This window comes from Pteropus medius, unplaced genomic scaffold (assembly GCF_902729225.1).
Source record: "Pteropus medius unplaced genomic scaffold, Ma_sr-lr_union100, whole genome shotgun sequence".
Classification (NCBI taxonomy): domain Eukaryota; kingdom Metazoa; phylum Chordata; class Mammalia; order Chiroptera; family Pteropodidae; genus Pteropus; species Pteropus medius.
This window is the reverse complement of record NW_024350922.1, coordinates 3,033,196-3,056,266: the sequence shown is the minus strand read 5'-3', so window position 1 is coordinate 3,056,266 and position 23,071 is coordinate 3,033,196. Positions and strand designations below refer to the sequence as shown.

Genomic DNA, 23,071 nt, shown 5'->3' with positions numbered 1-23,071 from the left:
TCCTGAGGGTGGGTGTGCCTTCACTAGCCTGAGAGCCTCCTTCCTCTCAAACAAATCCTAATGTCAGATTTCAAACAAATGTTAACAGGATTTTGGATTTGAATACATTGCATTTCACATGAGAGTCTACTTGATTCGAATATAATCAATAATTATCTTAAGAGATCTTTACTTGTATTCTGTGCAGTGATAGCTGTTTTCCATTTCCAGTTGGTGAGTGATGATAAACTATGAGGTGCTGCCTCCTGCTTTTCCCCACACTTCCCTTCTGTATGCCTGTAACTGACTTAAGCTGTTGGTTTGATGTTTCAACAGCTGGTGCCAGCTTTTCCACCAAAACAACCTGAACAACGTGGTGGTTTTTGTACTGCAGGGGATGAGTCAGCTCCACTTTTACAGGTTCTATTTGGAGTTTGGGTTTCTCCGAAAGGCATTCAGACACGTAAGTTTAAGGACGCCTTGGATTGGGGCCTGCGTCCAGCCCTCCCTCCCAGAGACCAGTGCAGGGCCCCAAACCGGGCTCCCTGGCAGCTGATGGAAAAGGGGATGGGGCTGTGGAACCGAAAGGACTATGATGCAGAGTTCTCGTCTTCAGATTGGGCTGATCTCTGATTTTCTTTGGGATTTTAGGCAAAACACTTACTCCCAGATTGCAGTCTGTAGCTCCCAGGTTGATATCATCTGATTTTCTTGGGCTATGGTGTTTTCAAAAATTGTAAAATTTACATGGAATCTGATTTTTGGCCTTTCTTGACAACATCACAGTCTAATAGGGAATGGAGGAGCTATGGGAGAATGGACTGTTCCATGCATTTACCCTTAAGGGTATTTGAGTTGGTGAGGCCTAATTTAATCTCCTTGGGTCTCCATTTTCCTTTCTGCTTTCATTTACTGACCTCTGCCTATGCGCTCGGCCCTACGTTAATCATGCTGCGTACATCGCCTTTAATTCTCACAGTAGTTGTGTAACAGATAGATGATTTTTTATTCCCATTTTATACATAAGGAAACTGAATGACTTGTCCAAGTTACAGCTAGTAAGTGGTAGAGCTGCAACTGAAGCCTAAGTGAGCCTGAGGCTGGAGCCCTCAACAGTTTGCTGTGTCACCTGGCGTGCCGTCCACTGAAATAACAGATGTGGAAGTGCTGTGAAAAATACAAGGGACTTCCTTCTCTGTGATGGACATTTCGATAATGTTTGTTTTTCTTAACAATGTGTAATAAGAGAAGCAAAGAAAATTTCTGGAGTGGGATAAATGTGGCTTCACTTTCCTAGTATTTCATACATTGACGAAAGCAGTTCTCATTTTTACAATACAAATGATTAAGGTCCAGACCTTCTCTAGCACTGAGCTGACAGTGTGAGTCCAGACAGTATGTTAACTGCTTTTGAGCATTTTTGTAACAATCTGTTATGTATTTTCAGAAATTCCGCCTGCCTTCCCCATCATCTGATTTTCTAGCTGATATCGTTGGGCTGCAAAAGAAACGAACAACTGGGGATCTGTCCAAGACAGTCGAAGGTATGGCTGCGACTCTGGTGTGATGATTCGCTCATTCTAAAAGATACAGATAGGCTTGTAAGTAGGTTCGTCAGGCCATTTTATTCTTGCAAGCAACAAAACTCAATTCTAACTATTTTAAACAAAAAAACAATTTTTTTAGAGGAAAAACTGGATAAGTACCCAGGAAGACTAGACAGCAGAAACTGTAGCTAGGATTCAAGCCTCAGAAGCCACCTTGTTAAGTTAGGGAGCTAAGGCTTCCCCTGGATGTCGCTAACATTGGACTCTCACGAATCACTGTGAATAATTTTTAAACTGTCGCAGGGTCTTCGTACCTACAAGTATGCAGATGGGAAGGAAGATCTTGCCTTTGACTGACATAAAGGACACCCACTATTACTATCCACAGTGGGGAGTAATAGCAGGAGATTTAGATGTTGGCCAGCTAAAAGAAAATGTCCGTAATAGCAGTGTTTTTCAAATTGTGGGTTGCGTCCCATTAGCGAATTATAGCTAAACAGTATAGCTAACCTTCTGTTCTGGGGGAGGGAAGATGGTGAGTGATGGAATAGAGTAGAACTTATCTGAGTTCATTACGCATAGTAAGGTAAGTATTGTTCAGTGATGCTTTTTCTGTGCTCAGAAATAAATAATTGACTAGTTGCACTCCAGGGACATGGAAAAGCAGTAAGGACTAACCAGTGTTTCCTTCCCATCCGCTCCCGGATTGTGCTTCCTATTATCCTCTGTCTCAAAGACATCTGATTCCCTACCCTTGCTTTATTTTCCTTTCCTTCCAATGGATGCCCTGTCTGACCTGCAGCAGTGTTTGATTTGACCTGCACTGTATTTTAAACATCTTTGAGTAAATCACAGAGGAGTCATTATGAGATTCAAAACTCAGGTGAAAACATTGAGTTGTAAAAGAAAAGATAAAACGAAAAAGAAATATATGCCTGAGGAATATAGGTTGTTGGGCGTGATTGGAGGAGGGCAGGGATGGAATAAGGAAGGAGGGTAGTGTTGAGAAACGAGGCTTGACAGGTAGGTTAAAGCTACATCCTGCAGGCTGGAGATGCCACGCTCAGGACCTCAGGTTTTATCCTGAAGGCCTGGAGGAGCCAGAGGATTATGGCCACGTCTCTGTCCTCTTAAAGATTTCACTTTGTTTTCCCATCCTAAATATCAGAGTCCCCGAGGTGTGGTCCACAGCCCTCTGATCTTCCTTTGGAATATTCATCTATTTCAAATTCATCTGTTCTTCCCAAGTTTACCCATCACTCTTCTAGGATAATGCCTGTATCTTTAGGTCCGGTGTCCCAAACTCCAGGCCTACATTTCCAGCTGCTTGCTGGATGTTGTACTTGGGTGTTCCATGGTCCCCTCGGTCATAACTTAACTGAAAGCATTTTCCTTATCCCTAAGTAACGGGTGCCCGTCTTCTAATCTCCTTTTCTCTTGGTGCCATTTTGCTCCAGGACACCAGTCTCAAGTTTTAGAATTACTTTTCTTTTAGCCCCCGATGCCCAGTCTGCACGGCTCATTCCCTTTCCTCCTGCGAATCTCTTTTCAGATGTCACTTTACAAGAGCGAGCTGCTGTGATCGTAAACACGTGAAAGTCATCCCTTTCCTGCCCCAGCCCTCCCCTCTCCTCTCCTTCCTTTACTGTTCTCCTTAGTCCTTCCCCTTAACTGATGTATTATATCTTTGTTTCTTGTCCATCTTCCCAACTAGAATTAAAGTTGCGTGGAGAATTTTGTTGATTTGTTCACTGGGGAACTGCTAGTGGCTAGGACAGTGTCAGGCATGTAAGTACTTGGCGAGTGCTTTGTGGACTGAATTGATCATTGTCGCTGTGCTCTACCAGTTTTTCTCATGGAACGTTTCTTTCGTATATACTTTTTCCTTCATCCTTTCTACTTCTTAATCCAGACCTTTCCTCATTTCTCTCTGTTCCATTTTCTACACATCTTTGAGGTCGATCGTTCTTGAAATACTGTTTGGTCACTTCCCTTCTCAGGAAGCTTCTTTTGCTTCCTATTATGTATCGAATGATGGGCTGAGGTCTGAACTCTTGACCCTGGCCTTTGTAGTGGTCTACAATTTACTTTCATCCTCTCTTCCCATCATGGTTACGTATGCTGCTCTCCCACACAGACCTTTTTCCCTCCCTGCCGGTCTGATCACTGTCACACCACATTTGCTTTGTACATTTCTGTCTTGCCAGAAATGCCCTCATTCTACTCATGACACTTGGGTTTTTGATTGTGAGGACCAGAACCTCATGCCGGCCACCTTAAGTGAGAGGGGTATTATTCGAAGGACGCATGTGGACCAGAGAGCCATTGGGAATCTGAGTGCTTCTAATGAAGAGCTGTTCCCTGTCTCTTTCATGGCTTCTTCTCTTTTCTATTCTAAGTGGTCAATTCTCTATATTTCCTGGTTCAATTCTGGAAGCAAGCAATCTGATCATCTTAGCTAAATACCATTGTCGCTTTTGAACATGTGTTGACACAGAATATCAAGTCACTGGTCAGTTTTTAGATGGGTCTCCCCTAAGCCAGGTCCCTACTCTTAATCTAATCGGTGACCACTCCTGCTTAAAGAGCATGTTGGAGCTTTAGCAAGTGGCCAGGGATGGAGTAGATTTAACTAGAATGGGCTGTTAGGAGTGGAGGCACTAACGGACAGGTGTGACATACCAACCGTCTGAACTGTTGTTACTATAATCTGTTTGGAACTTATTTTCTCTTTGTGTTCCTGTAAATGTATTGGAATGCAAGCTCCTTAAAAGTTGGCGTTGAGTCTTAACACATCTGTTGCTCTTCACCGTGCTTACCCTACACAGTGTTTAAGAGACATGTCCTCTGAGGTCTCTTAAACAGATTCTAACGTACATTCAATCGTCCTTGTTGCAGGTTCTTTACCTTCTGCTGGTTCAAAAGTCAGCATCAACCTTCAGAACGACCCCATCATTCAGAAGTACGGCTCTAAGAAAGTGGGCTTGACCAGATGCCTTCTCACAAAGGAGGAAATGAAAACATTTCACTTTCCGTTACAAGGTTGGTTTAGATGTATTCTGATGTTGGTAACAATATTAGAATACCTAGCAGTTTATTTAAAAATATTGCTTTTGAAAGTTCATTTTTTTGGCTGCTTTTCAAGTAACTTTTTCCATCTTCTATTTATGAGGATATCATTTAAGTGCAGTGTTCCCTGTAGTGTAGGATGTGTACCAGGATTTAGTAAAGTGATGATTTTAGGTAGTTCACGAATGTGACCTTAAAGCAGCTCTATTGAGGTATAATTGACCTACCATACAATTCATCCATTTATAGTATACAATTCAATAGTTTTTAGTACGTTTACAGAGTTTTACAACCATCACCACAATCGATCCTGGGATACTTACATCATCCAAAAAGAGATCCCATACTGTTATTTCCCCCCAGCACCCTTAGCCCTAGTTTACCTGTTGTGGAGAGTTCATAGTAGTGGAATCGTACATCATGTGGTCTTTTGTAACTGGCTACTTTCATTTAGCATAAAATTCTCAATGTTCATCCATGTCGTAGCTGCTGTCAGTACTTCATTTATTTTCATTCGAGTTATGTTTCATGTATATGGATATATCACTACCTATTCCTCAGTGGATGGACATTTGGGTCGTTTCCACTTTTGCTGTGTTTTCGTTTCATTGGGTATACACCTAGGGTGGAATTGCTGGGTCATAGGATAACTCTCTGTTTAATCTTTTGAGGAGTCACCAGACTATTTTCCAAAGCAGCCGCACCATTTCGCATTCCCTCCAGCGATGGATGAGGGTTCTAGTTTCTGTATGTTCTTGTCACTTGTTATTCTCTCTTTTTGATGGTACTCATCGTAGTGGATGTGAAGTATCTCATTTTGATTTGCATTTCTCAGATGGCTGATGATGTTGAGCATCTTTTCATTTGCTTTTGTTGGCCATTTATATATGTTTTCAAATCCTTTGTCCATTTTTTAATTGAGCTTTTTTTTTTTAATTATTGAGTTATTAGAATTCTTTTTTCTAGAAACAAATTGTCTTAATCTAGATTTATTTAAGTGAAAGGCCACCTGTAGAGTGGAGCTAACAGTCCGTGTATCATAGGAGTGCTGTGAGGATGGAGTGAGTTAATGTACAAACGGTGTTTAGCGTGGTGCCTGGCATATCGCACTGTACAGAGGAATTCTTTGCTAGTGATAATGTAGATAGGGAGGGCAGCAAGTATATTGTCTCCCAGATTTGGGGATGCCTCTTTCTTTCTGATTTAGATCATATTTTGATTATTTTCATTATAACCAGTGGAAAATTTCAGGGTCTTGTGACATGGAAACTGGTCAAAGCTTTTCATACTCTCCTTCCTTTCTAGTCATACAAGATCTAGGTGTCACCTTTTCTGTTTCAGCCTCTATCTGAGGTCTCCATCTTCAGTGATTCAAACGCTTTTGGGCCTCTGAGCTAAATATGCCTGGTTATCAATTTAGTGTACACGTTGGAGGGGGTACGCTAATCCTATAGCTGAGCCTCTGTAGGGAATTTTCAGGCTGTGATTTCAGGAAATGAAGGCACGTTTCTGAACAGTTCAGGGAAATTTCCAGGGTAGAGCTGGATGCAGGAGTCTTCAAGGTGAATATTACTAAAGCTTTTTGCTTACAGTGAAACCCTTTTAGGTTTCTATTATGGTGGAACCTCATTCCCACTTTTATTTGCTTTGTTTATGAAAGAAAAATGCCACATGCAGGCATTTACATTGTTTACTCACCCTCCCTTAGTGCCTCCATGGAAAAGGTCCAGTGACTTTGGATTTAGCCACAATTTAAAGTCTTTCTTCTCATAGGAGAAAAAAGTGTTGCGTGGTCACCATCAGGAAATCCAGACCCTCGTCTTTCCTATAACAGCAGCCTACATCGTTTCCCTAGAACATAACAGTGCATGGACGGAGGAAAACTTGAGGACAGACGATCTCGCATTCAATCTGTATATTTCCAGTGTCTAACGTAGAAAAGGGGCCCAGCAAACATGTTATTTCAGTTTCCCCTGGGTGACTCTAAGAATGATGTTTACCATCTCTAGTTCTGAAGGCAAATGTTTATTCTTTTTCCTCCTAGGTTTTCCTGACTGTGAAAACTTTGTGCCTACTAAATGTAATGGTGCTGTAACAGACAACAGTCCTCTCTTTGGACTTGACTGTGAAATGGTAAGTGCTGCTTTTGCTTTTTCACCTGGTGTATTGCAGACCAGGGTCTAGCAGATGACGTCTCGAGTCTCACCCACCAGCGAACCAGTGTGTTCAGTTCCTGTGTTCAGTTTAGATAACTGTAGGCAGACCCTCTTACTCCATTTTAGAAAACTTGGATCTGTGCTGCAGGATGAAGAATAAACGTCACATGCGTTCTAAGTAGTTGCTATGTTTAGTGAAATCTTCTGTATTACTACAAGTTTACTACTTCTCTTTTGAACAGATGTTATGTCGTTGCCTTGACAACTTTGTCTCAGTGACCATGAGCTTGGCTTAGTTTTGTAATTTAAGATCAGAAGTGGGATTCCCCTGCCTAAGCCCCCGCTGTGTTGTCCTCTGTCTGATTAGTAATTTCCTTTCAAATCCAGGGCACCCCCTCTCACTTAGCGCCTGGGTAACGGTTTCTCAGTTCTGAACAGAGTAGCCAAGTTCTGGTCTGTTACATCGCGGTGTATGTCCTTTCCTGGCCTGTTGGTGGTGGTGTCATCTTGGACAAATTCCTAGCCTCCCTCGGCCTCAGCTTTTCCCTCTATGAAGTGGGGAGGATCATAGAGGCTGCCTCAGGGTTATCGCGAGGTGGCGCTTGTAAAATGGCTGATACCACATTAGATGGTAAGAGAGCCTGCTGATGAGGGCCGCCTGTTAGTGGTGCTGAGCACAGCGCTGGGGTATAGTGCACTCAGTAAATGTATAGTCGTGATTGACGCACCTGTTCCCATTCATCGTCCTTAAGCTCATCCTTCCCAGAGAAACTGGGCTTCAGTGGTTACCTTAAGTGTAATGTTCAGCAGCCTGCCTAGCTTTAATTTCATTGAAACTGGATTTTCTGGTCAGCGAAAGGCTGTGCCATGGTCACAGGGACCCCAGCAGGTGAGGGTAGATGGGTACAGACTATGTTACAGTCCCACACTTCAGCCCCTGACCACGCCCTGGTCTTTCAGTGCCTCACATCCAAGGGGAGAGAGCTGACGCGTATCTCACTGGTTGCCGAAGGAGGCGGCTGTGTCATGGATGAGCTCGTTAAGCCTGACAACAAGATTTTGGACTACCTCACCAGGTACCTGTCACCTCGCCTTTAGCTCTTCGTAGTGCTGTCAGACAAGGGTGGGATGAGACTTCATGGGAACAGCCTGGGCTTCTGTTTAGTTAGTTGTGTGTTATTTATTATGTCTGCTCACATGTTATCAGAGAAAAGGCTGGGTACCACAACTATAAGCTGTAATACTACAGTGCACAGTGTCTTACCCTTCTTGTTCTCTGATCTTCCTATGACCCTAAGTTAGCAGAATATTGTTTTCCTTGTTATAGACTCTCCCAGTTGTATTCATTATCTGGCAACTGCCAAACAGCTGGAGCTTTACTCTGATGAGACCTTATCTGACAAATCTACACGTCATCATTTCGCCATCAAATGACCTTAGGGGTTACTCTGCCTTGACCTCAAAAACCAAAACAAAACTAAGTTTTTCCGTAACAAAAATTTGAAGCTCAAAATGTTAGTCTGTCTTTCCAGAAATCAGCATGCAATTTCAGAATGCACACCCTGCAGTGCTTAAGCAAGGAAGAGCCAGAAACAGTGTTTCTGCCCACTGAAGTTATACCTGTAGATTCATATTGACAGGCAGAGAGGTTGTCCTGGCAGAATAATTAGAGCTCTTAGGAAATGGTCGTGTGTGGCAAAGACGTATGTGTGAGCGTGTTTGTCAGAGCATTGCAGAATTATGGAATGTAAATGTCTGAAAAGTTGAGATTGGTTAAAGTGTGTTATAGCCATATCATGGAGTCCTAATACATGTATTGAAGTGAAAATTTGTTCATGATATGAACAATGACAAAATTGTGTTGTAAAAAGCATATGTATTATGATTACATTTTTATAAAAATTAAATATATACATGAATACATATTAACAAAATTATGAAAGGATATTTCCTAAAATAAAAAATTATTTTTGGGTGATGGGGTCATGGGTAATTTTTAATTTACTCTTTGCTTATTTATATTTTCAACCTTTTTACACTGAGAATATATTAATATTTTTTTAAATATTCTTTTCGAAATGATTTTCCAGGGAAGAAAACTTGTTAATATCCTGGCTTGTCCATTTCTCTCTTTTTTTTAAAAGCTTCTCAGGAATCACAAAGAAGATTCTTGACCCGGTGGCAACAAAACTCAAAGACGTCCAGAGACAGTTGAAAGCGCTGCTTCCTCCCAGCGCTGTGTTGGTGGGACACTCCTTGGACGTGGATCTCAAGGCACTGAAAGTGGGTATCTGACTCAGGACTTCGTTTTCCTAGTACATATGCCTGTTTCATTTGTCACCAGTCTAAAGCCTTGGGCTCGTCTGTCTCCAGCCTACTTGTTTTCTCCTTCAGCATAGGATGCTACTCATTCTGTTCTCTTTCCTCCTCAGATGATACATCCATATGTTATTGATACATCATTGCTTTATGTCAGAGAGCAGGGCAGAAGATTTAAGCTAAAGTTCTTAGCCAAAGCTATTTTGGGGTAGGTTTGTTTGCATATTATGTTATCCTGACAGATTGCACATAAGTTAGCATATAGTTTCTTATTTAATTCATATTGAAAAATTCAGGGTCTCTGTTCTCCGTTTTAGTTTGTAAACATTATTTTTTAATTCTTATGAATCTTGGGATTGTAACTCTGGAGAAAAGTATGATGCAGAAATGAAAAAATTACGACAATACAGGAAGGGGTTTACAGTCACAGCTGAGGGTTGATGGATAGGTCTGCCCAGGAAGCGACGTGAAAGTTAACCAGAATTTCAAAACATAATATTCCTGTATTGAATATATCCTATTATATACAAACATGTTCATTATATGAACACGCAGTTGAAAATAGCCCAAAAAATATTCTGTAGGGTTGGTTAAATAAATTACGGTTATCTGAATTACTGAATATTTTGTTTTAGTTCAAAAGAATGTGAAGGACCTGTGTGTGCTGACGAGGAAAGCTCTCTAAGATACTCCTGAGAATAAACTGGAGATGCTGTGTATTCTTAGACAACGATATGGTGTAGACTAGATTTACACGTATCTCTAGACATAAACATACACATTTGAAGTAAGATTTAAAAAAAGAAAAGTATTTAAGTGCATATAGACACTTGTATACAAATAGAAAATTTCTGGAAGGAAATTTTAAATAGTGTTTACATCTGAGAAACGAGACAAGGGGATGGGGAGTGGGTTAGGGGCTTTTCATTGGGTAGCCTCTTGTCCAGATGGTGTGCTTACTGTAGACAGTCATTCCTGATCACTCTACGTCCGCAGTACCTCTCTAGATCCTGGCGCTTAGGAATAAAGGAATCTGTAGCGTTGCGATGCGGATCTGATCAGAATGCTAAATCTTACATGTAACCAGAATATTTGAGATTATTGAAAGTATCATTTAGAAATACAGGTATGTCAATTTCATCTTGACTTTCCAGGAAGGATATACAAAATCCAGATAAGCTTGGTCATGATGCTAAAGAAGATGCCAGAACAACCCTTGAATTGGCTCGGTATTTTCTTAAATACGGCCCAAAGAAGGTTAGTGCCTTTGATCTGCGTGTTTGCTATTCTTAAAATTATGGGACTAGAACAGATAGTCACAGCCCGCCATTCCTGTTGTTACCTTTCTTTATAAAAATGAGAGTCTCATTCAAGCTGAGCATGTATTCAGAATTAAGTCCTCTATCACTAGCATAATGTGCTTATAACATCTTAGTGTCTGAAGCCTGTTTTTAAATATAGACTACTATGTCTCTAGGACCGAGGGCAGTTTCTCCGAACAACTTCAGTTTCTACATCTATAAAATGGGGATACTCTCTGGGATGTTGGTGAGGGTAGATGAGATCGATACTTCGTATAAAGCTCTCAGCACAGTGCCTTGAATATATTAAGCACCATCATGTGTTGATCATTGTAGGTGATGCTAATGATTGTGGTAATTATAAAAGCTACATAGAATTTTGCTCTTTTGGGGTGAGGAGCAGACCATTGCTTCAACAGCAGTACAGTGGGTATTGATTAGAATAGCACATGAGCGAGACATTGAAGAGGATGTAGTTTCTGATAGACCTTGTCATAATGCATTCTGACTGTCCCACTACGAATGTTATCATGAGTCCATCATGAAAGAAAGTGTAGTTCGTGTGGAATCATAAACAGCCAGAGTAGTGTTTCGTGTTGTGGTGGTAGAAAGACATTCTGAAATATTTTGTTGGGCATGTAAATAATGATGGCCAGCATTCACCAAGATCTTACTAAGTGCAGTGTTCTAAAATGCTTTATATACATGATCTCCTTACAGCAGCTCTGTGAATTAACTGTCCTCTCAGTTTCATGTGTGAGCGTTCTGGGGTTCTGGAAGGTTAGGTAACTTGTCTGGGGCCCCACAACTTGTCCAAGGTGGAATCAAGATCCAAACCCAGGTCTGTCATATCCCAAAGGCTGTCTTTGCTCTGAGTGAGAGGTTAGCAGCCTTTTCCATAAAGGTCAGATAGTAAATATGTCAGGCTTTCCAGGCCATACTGCCTCTGTCACGACTACTCGACGTACTGTTGGTGGTGCATAAGCAGCCATAGCAGCACGTCAGTGCATGGGTGCAGCCGTGACCAGTAACACACTGTTTACCAAAAACAGGCATGGGGCCGGACTCGACGCGATGACTAGACCTCGCCAGCCCCTGCTCTAAACCACATCAGAGGTTATAAAACCATTTTGGTCGCAGGACCCATTTACCCACAAATGGTTTATGTGGATCATATCCGTCAGCATTTAACCATATTAGAAATTAAATATGCGGGAAGATAATTTTAATATTTGTTAAAAATATGAAAAATTACATTAACACAAAAAAGGAATTTTTATGAGAAAAAAGCATTTTCAAAAAAATTAATGGGAAAAGTATTGTTTTACATATTTCGTAAATCTCTTTGTCTAGCTTAATAGACCAGTGACTTTCGTGTCTGCCTTTACAGTCTGTTGTATAGTTGTAGGCAGAGAAGCGAGGGCCTGTGTACTTCGGAAAGGGTCTCTGGAACTGCCAGGGGTTCTCGAAGCGCACTCTGCGTTCTAGTGTGCTGCCTCGCGATCTCCCGTGGCACTTGCATCTCACTTGGGTAGAACCTAAGGCAATCTGAATTAACATAGACTTTTCGTTAATAACACATTGATTGTGGTTCGTTAATTGTGTCAAATGCACCATGCTAATCTAAGATATTAATAATAGTTGAAAATGGGAAGAGGGTTTATGGACACTCTGTACTGTCTTTGTAATTCTTCTGTAAATCTAAAACGATTCTAAATAAAAAGTTTGTACCCCACTCTCTGTCACAGCTCCCAAGTAGTCTCTCACTGCATGGAAGAAGCTAGACTGGACATTGTGGTTTTGTATGAAACCAGTAAAAGGTCTTTTTTGATGTTGCTGTAAAAGCCATTCTTTTACCATTTCTAAAAGTTGCATGTTTACAGAAGAGTAAATTTTAAGTGACTGGCTTTGGAAGGAATGAGGAACCAGAGTTGCCACGCATTTTCACTTGGCCCCGCCTCGCCTTTTCCCATGCTCATGAGCGACATCGGCAGCTGGCAGCAGATCGACATCCTTGGCTGAGTCGCCAGAAACCATCTCGTAACTCTCGAAGCTCCCCTGGGCCTATGACAATGGCAAAGCCACTGTCCAGAGAAGCAGAGAACACCACTTGAGTGGATTTTTCTTGGAGTTTGTTTAGGTTTTTTGTTTTTTGGTTTTTTTCAACCTCACATGCTTTTACCACTTTATTTTCCTCCAAGATTGCAGAACTAAATCTCGAAGCTCTAGCTAGTCAACAGGAACTGCAAGGAGCAGACCAGGAGCCAAGCAATGCAACAGAGGTAGCTCAGCAGCCAAATAAAAGGTAACATTTTTCAGTTCCAAACAAGGGCCAAGACAAATGGAGTGTGTTTCTTATTTAACAGCAAAACCTGAGATTTTGTTTTTCCTCTTTTGAGTCTACTAAAAAACCAGTAGTATATCAGTAACATTCTTCCATCACAAAAACCATGGAGGGGAAAATATACCTACCACCTTCCACCCTAAATAGTATCTCTTTATTTTTCTGATTTTCTGAATCTAGTAACTGGCCTTTAAATTATTTATTTATTTATTTATTTATTTATTTTAAAGTAAGACATTAAAATACATTGAATTGAGTAACATTAGGGGAGATGATAGACTAGTGCGTATTTTGTAGAAGACAAAAGACCATAGAAGTCATCTACAGCCTTGAGAAAACAGGCTCAGAGAGGTTTGTCTCTACACCATCGTACGTGCCAGATCCTTAGACTCCGGCCCAATCTCTGATAGCTTCGAGTGTATTTCTTGTTCATCTGCCCTCTCCCTAACGAGGGGCAGCATTATCCAGAGCGACGTCTACAGTGGTGGAACTGTCCCACGTCTCAGCTGTTCAGTTAGGTCTGCATGTCGTACAGGACGGGCGGCTAGTGCAATTGAGGAACTAAGTTTTAATTTTATTTAATTATCATTAATTTTCATTTCCTAGCCACATGTCGCTAGTGGCTCTTAGTGCAAGTGCAGAGGAATAGCTCTTGGGTTGGAGAACACTGCTGTTCTTACCTTGGTCTCTTGTGCTCCACAGTGTTTTGGAATGCTTGGACTCAGTGGGTCAGAAGCTCCTTTTCTTGACCCGGGATGCAGATACTAGCGAACTTTCTTCTACCAAAAACTGTCAGACTATTAAGTGCCTTTCAAATAAAGAGGTGAGTGACCTGCTGTCTCTTTGAAGGTTGCATTCAGAGCAGAGGGGAATGTAACCCTTTGTAACACGTGCAAGCGTCAAGCCTTTCTTCGTCTGCAGCCCTGGCTGCCCTTAGCAAGCCTGGCTTGTCTCACGTCTTGTGTGGAGCGCTTTTTGTCCTCATTATGCCACAGCAGTGTCTGCTTCTAGAGCTTAGCAGGCCTGTGGCTTTGGTCTTGCACACCACGTTGCATTTTTGTTATGTTTCTGGTTCGTGGAGATGTCTGCCTTGGTTTTCAGCTGCCTATGTCATTTTGGCGGTCTTTTTATATTTTCTCTGTCGTCGCTGCATGGTAAGGGATGCATGAGAGCGTGAACTTCATCCGGGTCGTGGGAGGAGCCTGAGTGGGCATGCAGCACGCCGCAGATTTCCTCACCCCTTTGGATGGGATGTCTCCTGGCTCGATGTAGGTCCAGGCGCTGCAGCCTCCTACTGGTCCCGCGTTCTCCCCAGGGCATTGCGGTCTGTCTGGACTCAGTGTCCGTGGGACAGCGAGGACCTGATGCTTCCTGGACTCCATCTTGCTGATGTCACAGTTTTTTTTTAGTATTGTTTCTTTCGAGAATGATGTGCTGGGAAGAACTGGGAGTTTACAGCGCCCTTGAGCATGGTGGGCGCTGGCCTCATCTTTCTTCCTGCAGGGCCCTTCATTCCCTTCACTGCAGTGTCCCCAGGGCCCTGGCCTCTTGTCCGGGCAGCCAGTTCTTCCCCCGAGCCCCGCTGCTCTGAGGCTGCCACGCCTCTTCCCCCGGGTCAAGTGCAGTGCGCCATCAGATCCTGACCTGTGTCCATTCTTTTGGCGTTGTGTTATGCTTTTCCTTTCTGGGGATGCTTTTGTTGGCTTCATCCGAGTCTGCCCTGCCCCCTGGCTTTTCCCAGTCTCCTAAGCTGTTCCTCCTGGCTCCTTACCAGCTCGCGGCGGAATGGGATGCCGGGAGCTCTGCCGGAATCTCACTCCTTTACTCGGAGGAGATCCGAAGGCTGTCGTCGTCTGTTTTTTAGTGGTGTTGAAGATTTGGGACGTGTGTGGTTTTATTCTCTCTGCTGATGATGCGGTTTCTCTAGGAGGCTGTGCAGTGCCGCCACTTCCCTCCAGACCTTGCAGTCGGCCCTGTCATTGCTTTCGCACGTGGGTGAAGAGACGACCGTGGTTTCTATCCCTGTGGCTCGCTTCCGGGAGCCCCACAGGCTACTCAGGCCCCCCTCACCGGGCTGTGCTCCCTTCTGCAGGTGCTCGAGCAGGCCAGAGTGGAGATCCCCCTGTTCCCCTTCACTGTGGTCCAGCTGTCTTTTGAAATGCTTTCCCCTGCCCTCATGGAGGAGATGAACAAACGGGTGAGTTGAATGGGTTCTGCTAGATGATTGTTTACCTTACTGGCTCACAGCCTCCTGCACCGAGTCGCACACACTGTGTGAAGTGAACTGTATGTTCCTCTAGATTTTTTGTATGTGTATATTAACGTTTTAGAAAATATTTTTTTTGTAAACATGGGCTTCAGACTATGGATGCTGTTTTGCAACTTTCTATTTTCATTTGCAACTTGATTCATTTCATTTCGTGCACATCTTTGCATGTCATCACGTAAATTATTTCCCTTGTTTTTAACAGCTTTGTAGTTGTCTGTAGTACGAGACACCTGTCTATTTCAGCATTCGCGCTTTCTAGGTTTCTGCTGTTCCGCGTAACCCTGTAGTGAAATAATGCCTGTGTGTTTGGCGGGGGTTTGCGTGGGGAAGTTCCTTGGAGTGGAATTATCCCATGATCTTGACTCATGATTTCGTTAGATTTGACTTAAATCGCTGTATCCTGCTGTTTTTCTCATAGATGAGGATCAAGTGGACGGAGATATCCACAGTCTATGCCGGGCCGTTTAGCAAACACTGTGACCTCGGGGCTCTGCGGAGACTGTTCAAGAGCTTCGGCCCAGTCCGCTCAATGAGCCTCGTTCTGGAAACCCACCAGGTAACAAGCCCGGGAACGCAGATTCTGACCTCCCTCCTTGGCCCCCGGGGCTATTCAGATAGCAGATACCGGGGATGGGAGCATGATTGTCCCCAGCCGGAGCGTGAGACATGCCGCGCTTAATGGCAGCGGTTGAGTTGCTGACCCACGAGAATATGTACCCAGTGTTGCCAGATCTGATTTTTTTTGTTTTGAGAATTAAGAAATCTGCCAATTTTCATAGGTTGGTTCCAGTTTTCTTAAATATGTAAGCCAGACCAAAAATATGTCTCCTGGATGAATGTAGCCTGTGGCCTTCCCGCTTGTGACCTCAGCCTGAAATGATAAAATGCCCTTTCAAGTCCATGTCTTGGGAAGTCTCTAGGGTTTATCTCTGAGGTAGGTTCCCAGCTGCGGGGAGGTGTGGGAGCAGCCGTGGCGGGGCCGGTGTTGTCCATAGCTCTCCAGTCGCTCAGAGTACGTTTTGTTCATTGATCTCTTACTTATGTTAAAATTCATACTGTTTAAAAGGACTAATTTAACAGGAAGCTTCCATCTTCATGGTCATTGCAGGAAGTCAGCATATAAAGGCAAAAGCTATTATATGAAGCAATAACGTTACAAACAACATGGTATAGAAACAGAAAACCAGGGAAATAACTCAAAATCAAAATGGTCTAACAGAATGTGGTAACACTGGGAGCCTCCAGGAAGAGGAAAGGAGGCTGGGGACAGGGCTTAAGGGAAGACTTTTCACTGTAAAGTTTTTGTGCCTTTAGAATTTTGACCTAGGCTATTAACCTGGTGCACTAAGCTGTTATGTTTAGTAACTACTTAACGTGACATCTTAATAACTTAAAGGGAAGCAAAAATTAGATTTCTAAACCGATCTCAGTACAGCATTGTAAACATTTAAAATGTGCTTTCCCCAAATCTTAATGTTTTTACTTAGAAATAAAAAGATTATCCCTGGGAAGACGGACGGAGGGATGTCAAGGGATGTCACTTCTCCCTGTAGTCTTTCGCTTTTCTTTCTTTTATTTTTGTTAAACATACACAGAATTTACCTTTTTAACTGTTTTTAAGTGCACAGTTCAGTGTAATTAAGTACATTTTATCCAGAGTCTATTTATCATTCTAAACTGAAACTTTGTGCCCATCAAAAAGTAACTCCCAGCCCTCTCCCCCGGGCCTGGGACCTGCCGTTGTCCTTTCTGTCCCTGTGGATCTGCCTCCTCTATGGACATCATATAAGCGGAATCCTAAATATTTGTTCTTTCATGTCTGGCTTATTTCACTTAGCATATATTTCTTTGGAGTTCATCCGTGTTGTCGTTTGTGTCAGAATTTCATTACTTTTCGAGGGTGAATAATATTCCATTTATGAATATACTACATTTTGTTTATCCAGTCATCTATCTAACATTTGGATTGTTTTCTGTCTTTTGGCTATTCTGAATAATGCTGCCGTGGACACAGATGTACAAATACCATTTTGAGTCCTTATTTTCAATTCTTTGGGGTATATGCCCAAAAGTAAGTTTGCTGGGTTAAATGATAATTCTGCGTTTAATTTTTTGAGGAGTCGCCCTACTGTTTTCCACAGCAGCTGCACCATTTCACGTGTCCACCTGCAGTGCCAAGGGTTCCAGTTACTCCACCTCCTCACAGACGCTTACCTTCCGTGATTTTGATCATAGCCGTCCTAGTGGATGTGAAATGGTGTCTCTGGCTCCACTGAGTGGTGATGTTTCATATGCTTATTGGCCATTTCTATATCTCTGGAGAACTGTCTCTTTTTTTTTTACCCATTTTTTAACTGGGTTGATTTTTTTGTTGTTGTTGATTTTTCAGAGTTCTCAATATTTTTAGATACGAATCCTTCATTAGATTAGATACATGATTTGCAGATATTTTCTCTCATTCTCTGGGTTGCTTTTTCATGTTGTTGATAGTATCCTTTGCAGTTTTTAATTTTGATAAAAGTCCAGTATGTGTTACCTCTGCCTTTAGTGTCACCTTTAGGAAATCGTTGCCATATCCAGTGTCACCAAGCTTTTCTGTGGAAGCATCTCCGTGCTGATGCTGTGGCTCCTGTCCACACACAGCAGGAAAGCAGTCAGTGTGACAGGGCTGCCCACCCAGTGGGAGGACTTAACGTCCCCAAGCCTGGGGGAAGCTGCCAGAAGTTAGGCTTACAGAACAGATGGGAACCTGTGTGGAAATCAATGGTGTGGAAAGCAAGTTGCGTAGTAAAGAGTTTGTCATCGCGTTCCCCATTCCACTCGGGGAGAGGGGGCTTTGGTTTTAAGTGACAAATACAGGTCATTCATCTGAGAAACCACTTTCTGAACCTTGGTGATGCCACTTAAAGTTGGTGATCTGCCGTCACCGTGTAGCCCAGCACAGCAAGGACATCGGTTCTGGCAGCTTGGCCACCGTGGTCTCAGGCCCTCGCCCGCCCTTTCTGGCAGTGCACCTGGGGAGCAGACATAAGGAAATCTTATTTCCTGCAGCCACACTTCTGTGTGCAGTATGAAGTCCTGGAAGCCGCCCAGCTGGCCATAGAGTCCTTGGATGGCACCGTGGTGGAGGACACCTGCATCAAGGTAGGGTGGTGAGGGAAAGCGAAGGCAGCGCTGGTGGCTCAGCGCCGCCCTGCACAGCCTGCGTCTCCGGGTGCCTAGATGCGGCGGCTTCGTTTCGTCCGGATTGGCTTGGGCTTACTGGGGGTCTTCCTTGTCCTCTGCCACTGCTTGGAGCCCAGACTCTTTGTTTGAGGTGGTTTTTGTGGTTGCCTTTCCTTCAGCTTTTAGGGGACCACATGGCAGTATTTGAAGTTTCTTATGCAAGTAAGCAGTTTCATGGGGGTAGAAGGCAGGGAGCCGACTTCGCTGCAGGGGTGAGGGGGAGCAGGGGAGGGAGAAGCATGTGTACCCAGAGATGCTCACGGTTGTGTTTTGCTTATTAAGTCTCCACCACAGTCCTTCAGGCAGTTGTCGTTAGCCTCCCTGTACAGGTGAGGAAGCCGCAGAATTCAGTTACCTGCTTATGTGTAACAAGCCTCCGCGTGGACGTTGATAACGCCATCTTTCCCTGGTTAGGTTCAGAGGCCAGTGACAGAGCTCACCCTTGACTGCGACACCCTCGTGAATGAGCTGCAACGAGACTCTGAGAACCGAGGCACTATATACCTGGCTGGAGTGAGCAGAACCTTCAAAGAACATCTGTTGCAGCAGTCCAGCCTCTTCTTGGGCCTGGAAGCTGTCATCTTACCTAAAGATCTTAGAAGTGGAAAACAAAAGAAATACTGTTTCCTGAGTAAGTGTGTGCCGGGAGCATAGCCTTGGGGAAGGGATTGGGGATGATGATAACATGAGGGCAGAGAAAGGGACCAGACCGGTCACCAAGGCAGCCCTCCGGGCCGGCCAGGCCAGCAGCTCCCAGTTGGTGCTCCAGCTTGGTGACTGGCATTTTCTGGCCCTTAATAACAGAAGCGGGTGTTGTTGCTTTCAGAATTCAAAAGCTTTAGCAGCGCCCAGAGGGCCCTCAGCATTCTCAAAGGCAAGGACTGGAAGCTGAAAGGCAGGCACGCCCTCACCCCCAGGCACCTCCACACGTGGCTGCGGGGCACCCCTCCCGAATCGAGAAGGGCCCCGGGGCTCCGCGTGGTGCCGCCGCCCTCGGAGCAGCAGGCCTTGCAGGTGAGTGCGGGAGTCTATCCCGGGGTTCAGGGGAAAGGTGGCCGCCTTGGTTTGCTGGCTCTGGGAGTGGCCTTCTGAGGCTCAGGGACGTTAGGAGAGTGCTGCTCAAGTGACACTTCAGCCTTCAGTCTTCTTTTCTGCCCTGGACACATCTTTTTATCTCTGAGAACTTTCATGCTTTCACCCCTTCCTTATCGGCCAGATCAGGTTGCTTTTTGTCCTCCAGGTAGATTCTCCAAGGGACTCTGGGGCTGAGGAAGGAGACTGGGAAGCTGAGCGTGTCTTTGGTGATCTCGGGTTTCCCAAAGTGTGTTATAGACACAATGATTTTTGGTGGTCATGGATGAACTTTATTTTTAACTTTTATAGTTATGAACTCGTTTAACAGCCATTAAAATATACAACAACCGCACTAAACGTGTGACTTCATAGATAGTATTATTTACACGAGGCTAAGGAAGAAATAGACTGTAAACTTTAAAAAATACCATTAGGGGACTAAACCAGCCGAAGGGGAAAGGGAGGTGAACAGCAGAAGTTTGTTCTGATTTCCCACTTAGCAGATGAGAAACAGAGGCCAGAGCTGGTGAGTGACTTCTCCAGGCCACAAAGCTACTGAAGGGCAGAGGCTGGACTAGAGCTTTCATGGTGACATGGCTCCCTCAGCTCGGGGCCCTGGAAGGCCCCTCTGCGGGAAGGGGAAGCCGCTGTCCTACAGTGAAGAGGCCCGGGGGTGCCGGGGTGGGCAGAGGAGCCCACAGTGGGCTCTGGCTTCAGGTTCAGGATTTATACAGAGCCTTTTTTGGGATCCCATGGCTCTAGAGCCTGAGGACAGTGTCGCCCCCCCGCCCCCAGAGGTGAGCAGCAAGTACTCTGGCTGGACGTCAACACGCGGCTTTGATCCTAGGCCCTGAAGGTGGACCATCCGAAGATAGCAGCCTGGCACTGGGGCCGGAAGATAGGGAAGCTCTACTACAGCCTGTGCCCAGGCACCCTCTGCCTCATCCTGCTGCCAGGGACCAAGAGGTGAGGACTGAGGGTTGTCCCTTCGTGGTCTGGCCTCTGGGCTTGAGCTGTTCTTAGAGGACTTCTATTGCTGTCCAAGCACGTAAACGGGGACTTCCGTGAGCCCTCTCAATTCTCACAATGCTGAGAGCCAGGTGTCGCGCTCCCATGTCACGTGTAGATGCGCTTCTGCTGGGAGACAGCTCGTCCCCGTCGAAAGGCAGACCCTTTGGTCCTGCAGCCTCTGGAGCAAGAGGCAGCTCTGCCTGACCCTCTCGAGTAAAAATGGCCAAGAAGTCCCGAGGCAAGGCTCAGGCCTGGGAGTGACCGGGGCCTCCCCTGCCCAGCAGGTATCTGGCGGTCCTGCCTCCCCTGCCCGCTTCCCCTTTGCCACCTCCGTTGGCTTCTGGGAGAGAAGGGCCTGTTTCACCGAAAGCTCGAGGAGTGCTGCGCGGGGCTGTGGGCCCAGTCCCCACTCTGCCCCCTACCTGTCTCCTCCAGTAAGGGGCCAAGCCACCTCCCCACCATGGCCAGTTTCCCATAGGTAAAATGGGGATTTGGAGTGAATCAGTGATTTCCAAACCCTTCTAACTATAAAACCCTTTCTTTGGAAGAAAAGCTGACGTGAAGTGCTGGCGCGGGAGGCCGGCGGCCCCAGGGCGAGTGGGCAGATCTGGCCAGGAGGGCCGCAGCTCTTTTGAGCAGTTCGAAAAATCACTGGATTGAATTATTTCTAAAAAGGCTCTTCAAATTCTGACCACCTAGGATTCCCAGGCCTAATGTCCCAAATGACAGCGTTAATGCCTCAGGCATTGAGGTCGGGCCAGAAGTCAAGTCCCCTGTGAGGGCACCTCAGGCACTGGTGGGACAGGCGGGTGCAGGCCGCATGAGGGAACTGCTGTCTCCAGGGACAGGAGTGAGGTTGGGCGTTTCCACCGAGAAGCCATCTTAGACTGACGTGCCTTTAACAGGCTGTGGGGAGGCTAGCAGCAGGCAGAGAGTGACCACACGGCCCCGCCCTGGCCTGGCCTCACGGACACGGCGTCAGGAGGCAGAGGGCGGCTCGGCACCAGCTGACGCTCCCGTGGCGTGGCGACCGGCCGAGCAGGCCGGAGCATCGTCCTTCCGGGGTGGGCGCGAGGGCTCGGAGGAGGGTAGGCAGCGGAAAGGCTTAGGATCGGACCGAGGCAGAGTCCCGAGGCATGTTGACCAGTCAGGAGAAAACTTGAAACAGCAGACTCTGCGGTAGGGAAGGTCATCCTCTGGCTTCTACAGCCACGTCCATCACCCCGGGAGCAGGAGCACGTGTTCCCCCAGACCAGAAGCCACCGTCTTCCCTGGGCCTGGTCTGCGCAGCCATCTCCGTGCTGCCAGCGATGCCCCTGGGGAAGGGGAAGGGCCGCTCAGGCAGGGGGAGCAAAGAGAACGGGCTTCCTCGTGCAAGAGCCTGACCGGGCTCCCAATCCTTCATTTCTGCTGGCTGCTAAAATCAGCATTGAAATACTGATTGCTATAATTTATCAAACCCTTGTTGTCAGGTCCATGCTAAATGTATTTTTGGTTGAGGCTGTTGAATCCCGTTTAACAGAGAAAAGGACTCAGGTTAAGCTACTTGCCTGAGGTCGCACAGTTAGGGTTTGAGCCCCGATGACCTGACTGCAGCACTGCTCCCAGCATGCAACGCTCCAGCCTTGGGCCCAGAAGGCGAGCGCTCGGCCCCAGTACAGGCGGGGCGCTGGCGTGGGCACCTGCATGCTCCTGCTGCTGTCCGCGGTACCCAAGGGCTTCCCCCCGCCCCAGCCCCACCCCACGAGTGCTCACTGCAAGGGGACAGGGAACTGATGTGTGTCAGCTGACTCCTAAATCCTAAGCACTGTGCCAGCTCCTTTACAGCGTAAATTATCAAATGAGTTAACATTTTGTGAAGTTTTTCAAACAGTGCCTAGAACACGGTAGGTGCTACAAGCATTTTTAAGTAAAATGAACAAAAGAGCAAACTTAACAGCAATTTAAAAGGACTCTGAAGGCAGATTGCATTACCTACCTGGTTCTACCACTTAGCAGTTATATGACTTGGACCAGTTATGTCCATGAACCTGTTTATTTGAAAAGTGGGCAGAATAATTGTTCCTGTATCGGTACCTACGTTAGGTACAGGAGCTGTTTTGAGGATTGAGCGAGCATGTATGTAAGGTGTTTAGAACAGTCCCGGGCGTGCGTAAGTGCTCCATTAGCTCCCATTGTGTGTGGCTCTCACAGAAGCCCCGTGAGGTAGCAGTTTAACTACTGAACAGTCTTGCAGCTGCAGGAGCAGAACTCAGCTTGAGCATTCACCCTTGGCTGACGTGTGCCTCACGTCAGTTAAGTGGCAGAGCTGTTCTAGGCCTCTGGGATGAGACAGTATTCCCACTGGACCATTTTTAGCAGGCAGCTTTCCATAAGCTGTCCATCTGCCCCTTCACACCTTCACCCCTCCACCCCGCCACCCTCCACAGCGCACACATACCCGAAAACCTTACCTCCTCTGCCCGCGCGTTCAGCGCCATCCTCCGACCCTGTGGGTGAAAACCTGTCTTCACCCATTTGTTGCAGCACCCACGGATCGCTCCCCGGCCTGGGACTGATGGGAATAAAAAACGAAGAGGACAACATCACCCCGAATATCTGTTCGTGAGTCTGCCCACCACCTTCCAGGTACCAGCGTGTCCTTCGTGGGCAGTGGCAGAGTGAGGTCAGGCTGCCGCCTCTCCATCCAGCAGACAGCTTTGGGAAACAGTGTACCAGCTGGAGAGTCTAGTTCGTTTATATGGCATGAAGTTTTCAATAAATGCCTAAAATTTAAA

The 23,071-nt window shown here is 45.5% G+C and overlaps 1 protein-coding gene across 2 annotated transcripts in view; it reads left to right on the top strand.

Annotated features, from left to right (window-relative positions):
* Positions 1-23,071, top strand: part of REXO5 (RNA exonuclease 5) — a 27,096-nt gene extending 4,025 nt beyond the window's left edge. For both annotated transcript variants that reach the window (XM_039840280.1, XM_039840278.1), the window contains exons 4-20: positions 316-442; positions 1,427-1,523; positions 4,425-4,568; positions 6,640-6,728; positions 7,712-7,827; positions 8,896-9,034; positions 9,184-9,278; positions 10,225-10,327; positions 12,573-12,676; positions 13,418-13,538; positions 14,808-14,912; positions 15,403-15,540; positions 18,036-18,128; positions 18,624-18,840; positions 19,036-19,223; positions 20,131-20,249; positions 22,821-23,071. In XM_039840280.1, the coding sequence (XP_039696214.1) occupies positions 316-442; positions 1,427-1,523; positions 4,425-4,568; positions 6,640-6,728; positions 7,712-7,827; positions 8,896-9,034; positions 9,184-9,278; positions 10,225-10,327; positions 12,573-12,676; positions 13,418-13,538; positions 14,808-14,912; positions 15,403-15,540; positions 18,036-18,128; positions 18,624-18,840; positions 19,036-19,223; positions 20,131-20,249; positions 22,821-22,902 (2,077 nt within the window). In that variant the 3' untranslated portion in view covers positions 22,903-23,071. The remainder of the gene's footprint in view (positions 1-315; positions 443-1,426; positions 1,524-4,424; positions 4,569-6,639; positions 6,729-7,711; positions 7,828-8,895; positions 9,035-9,183; positions 9,279-10,224; positions 10,328-12,572; positions 12,677-13,417; positions 13,539-14,807; positions 14,913-15,402; positions 15,541-18,035; positions 18,129-18,623; positions 18,841-19,035; positions 19,224-20,130; positions 20,250-22,820) is intronic.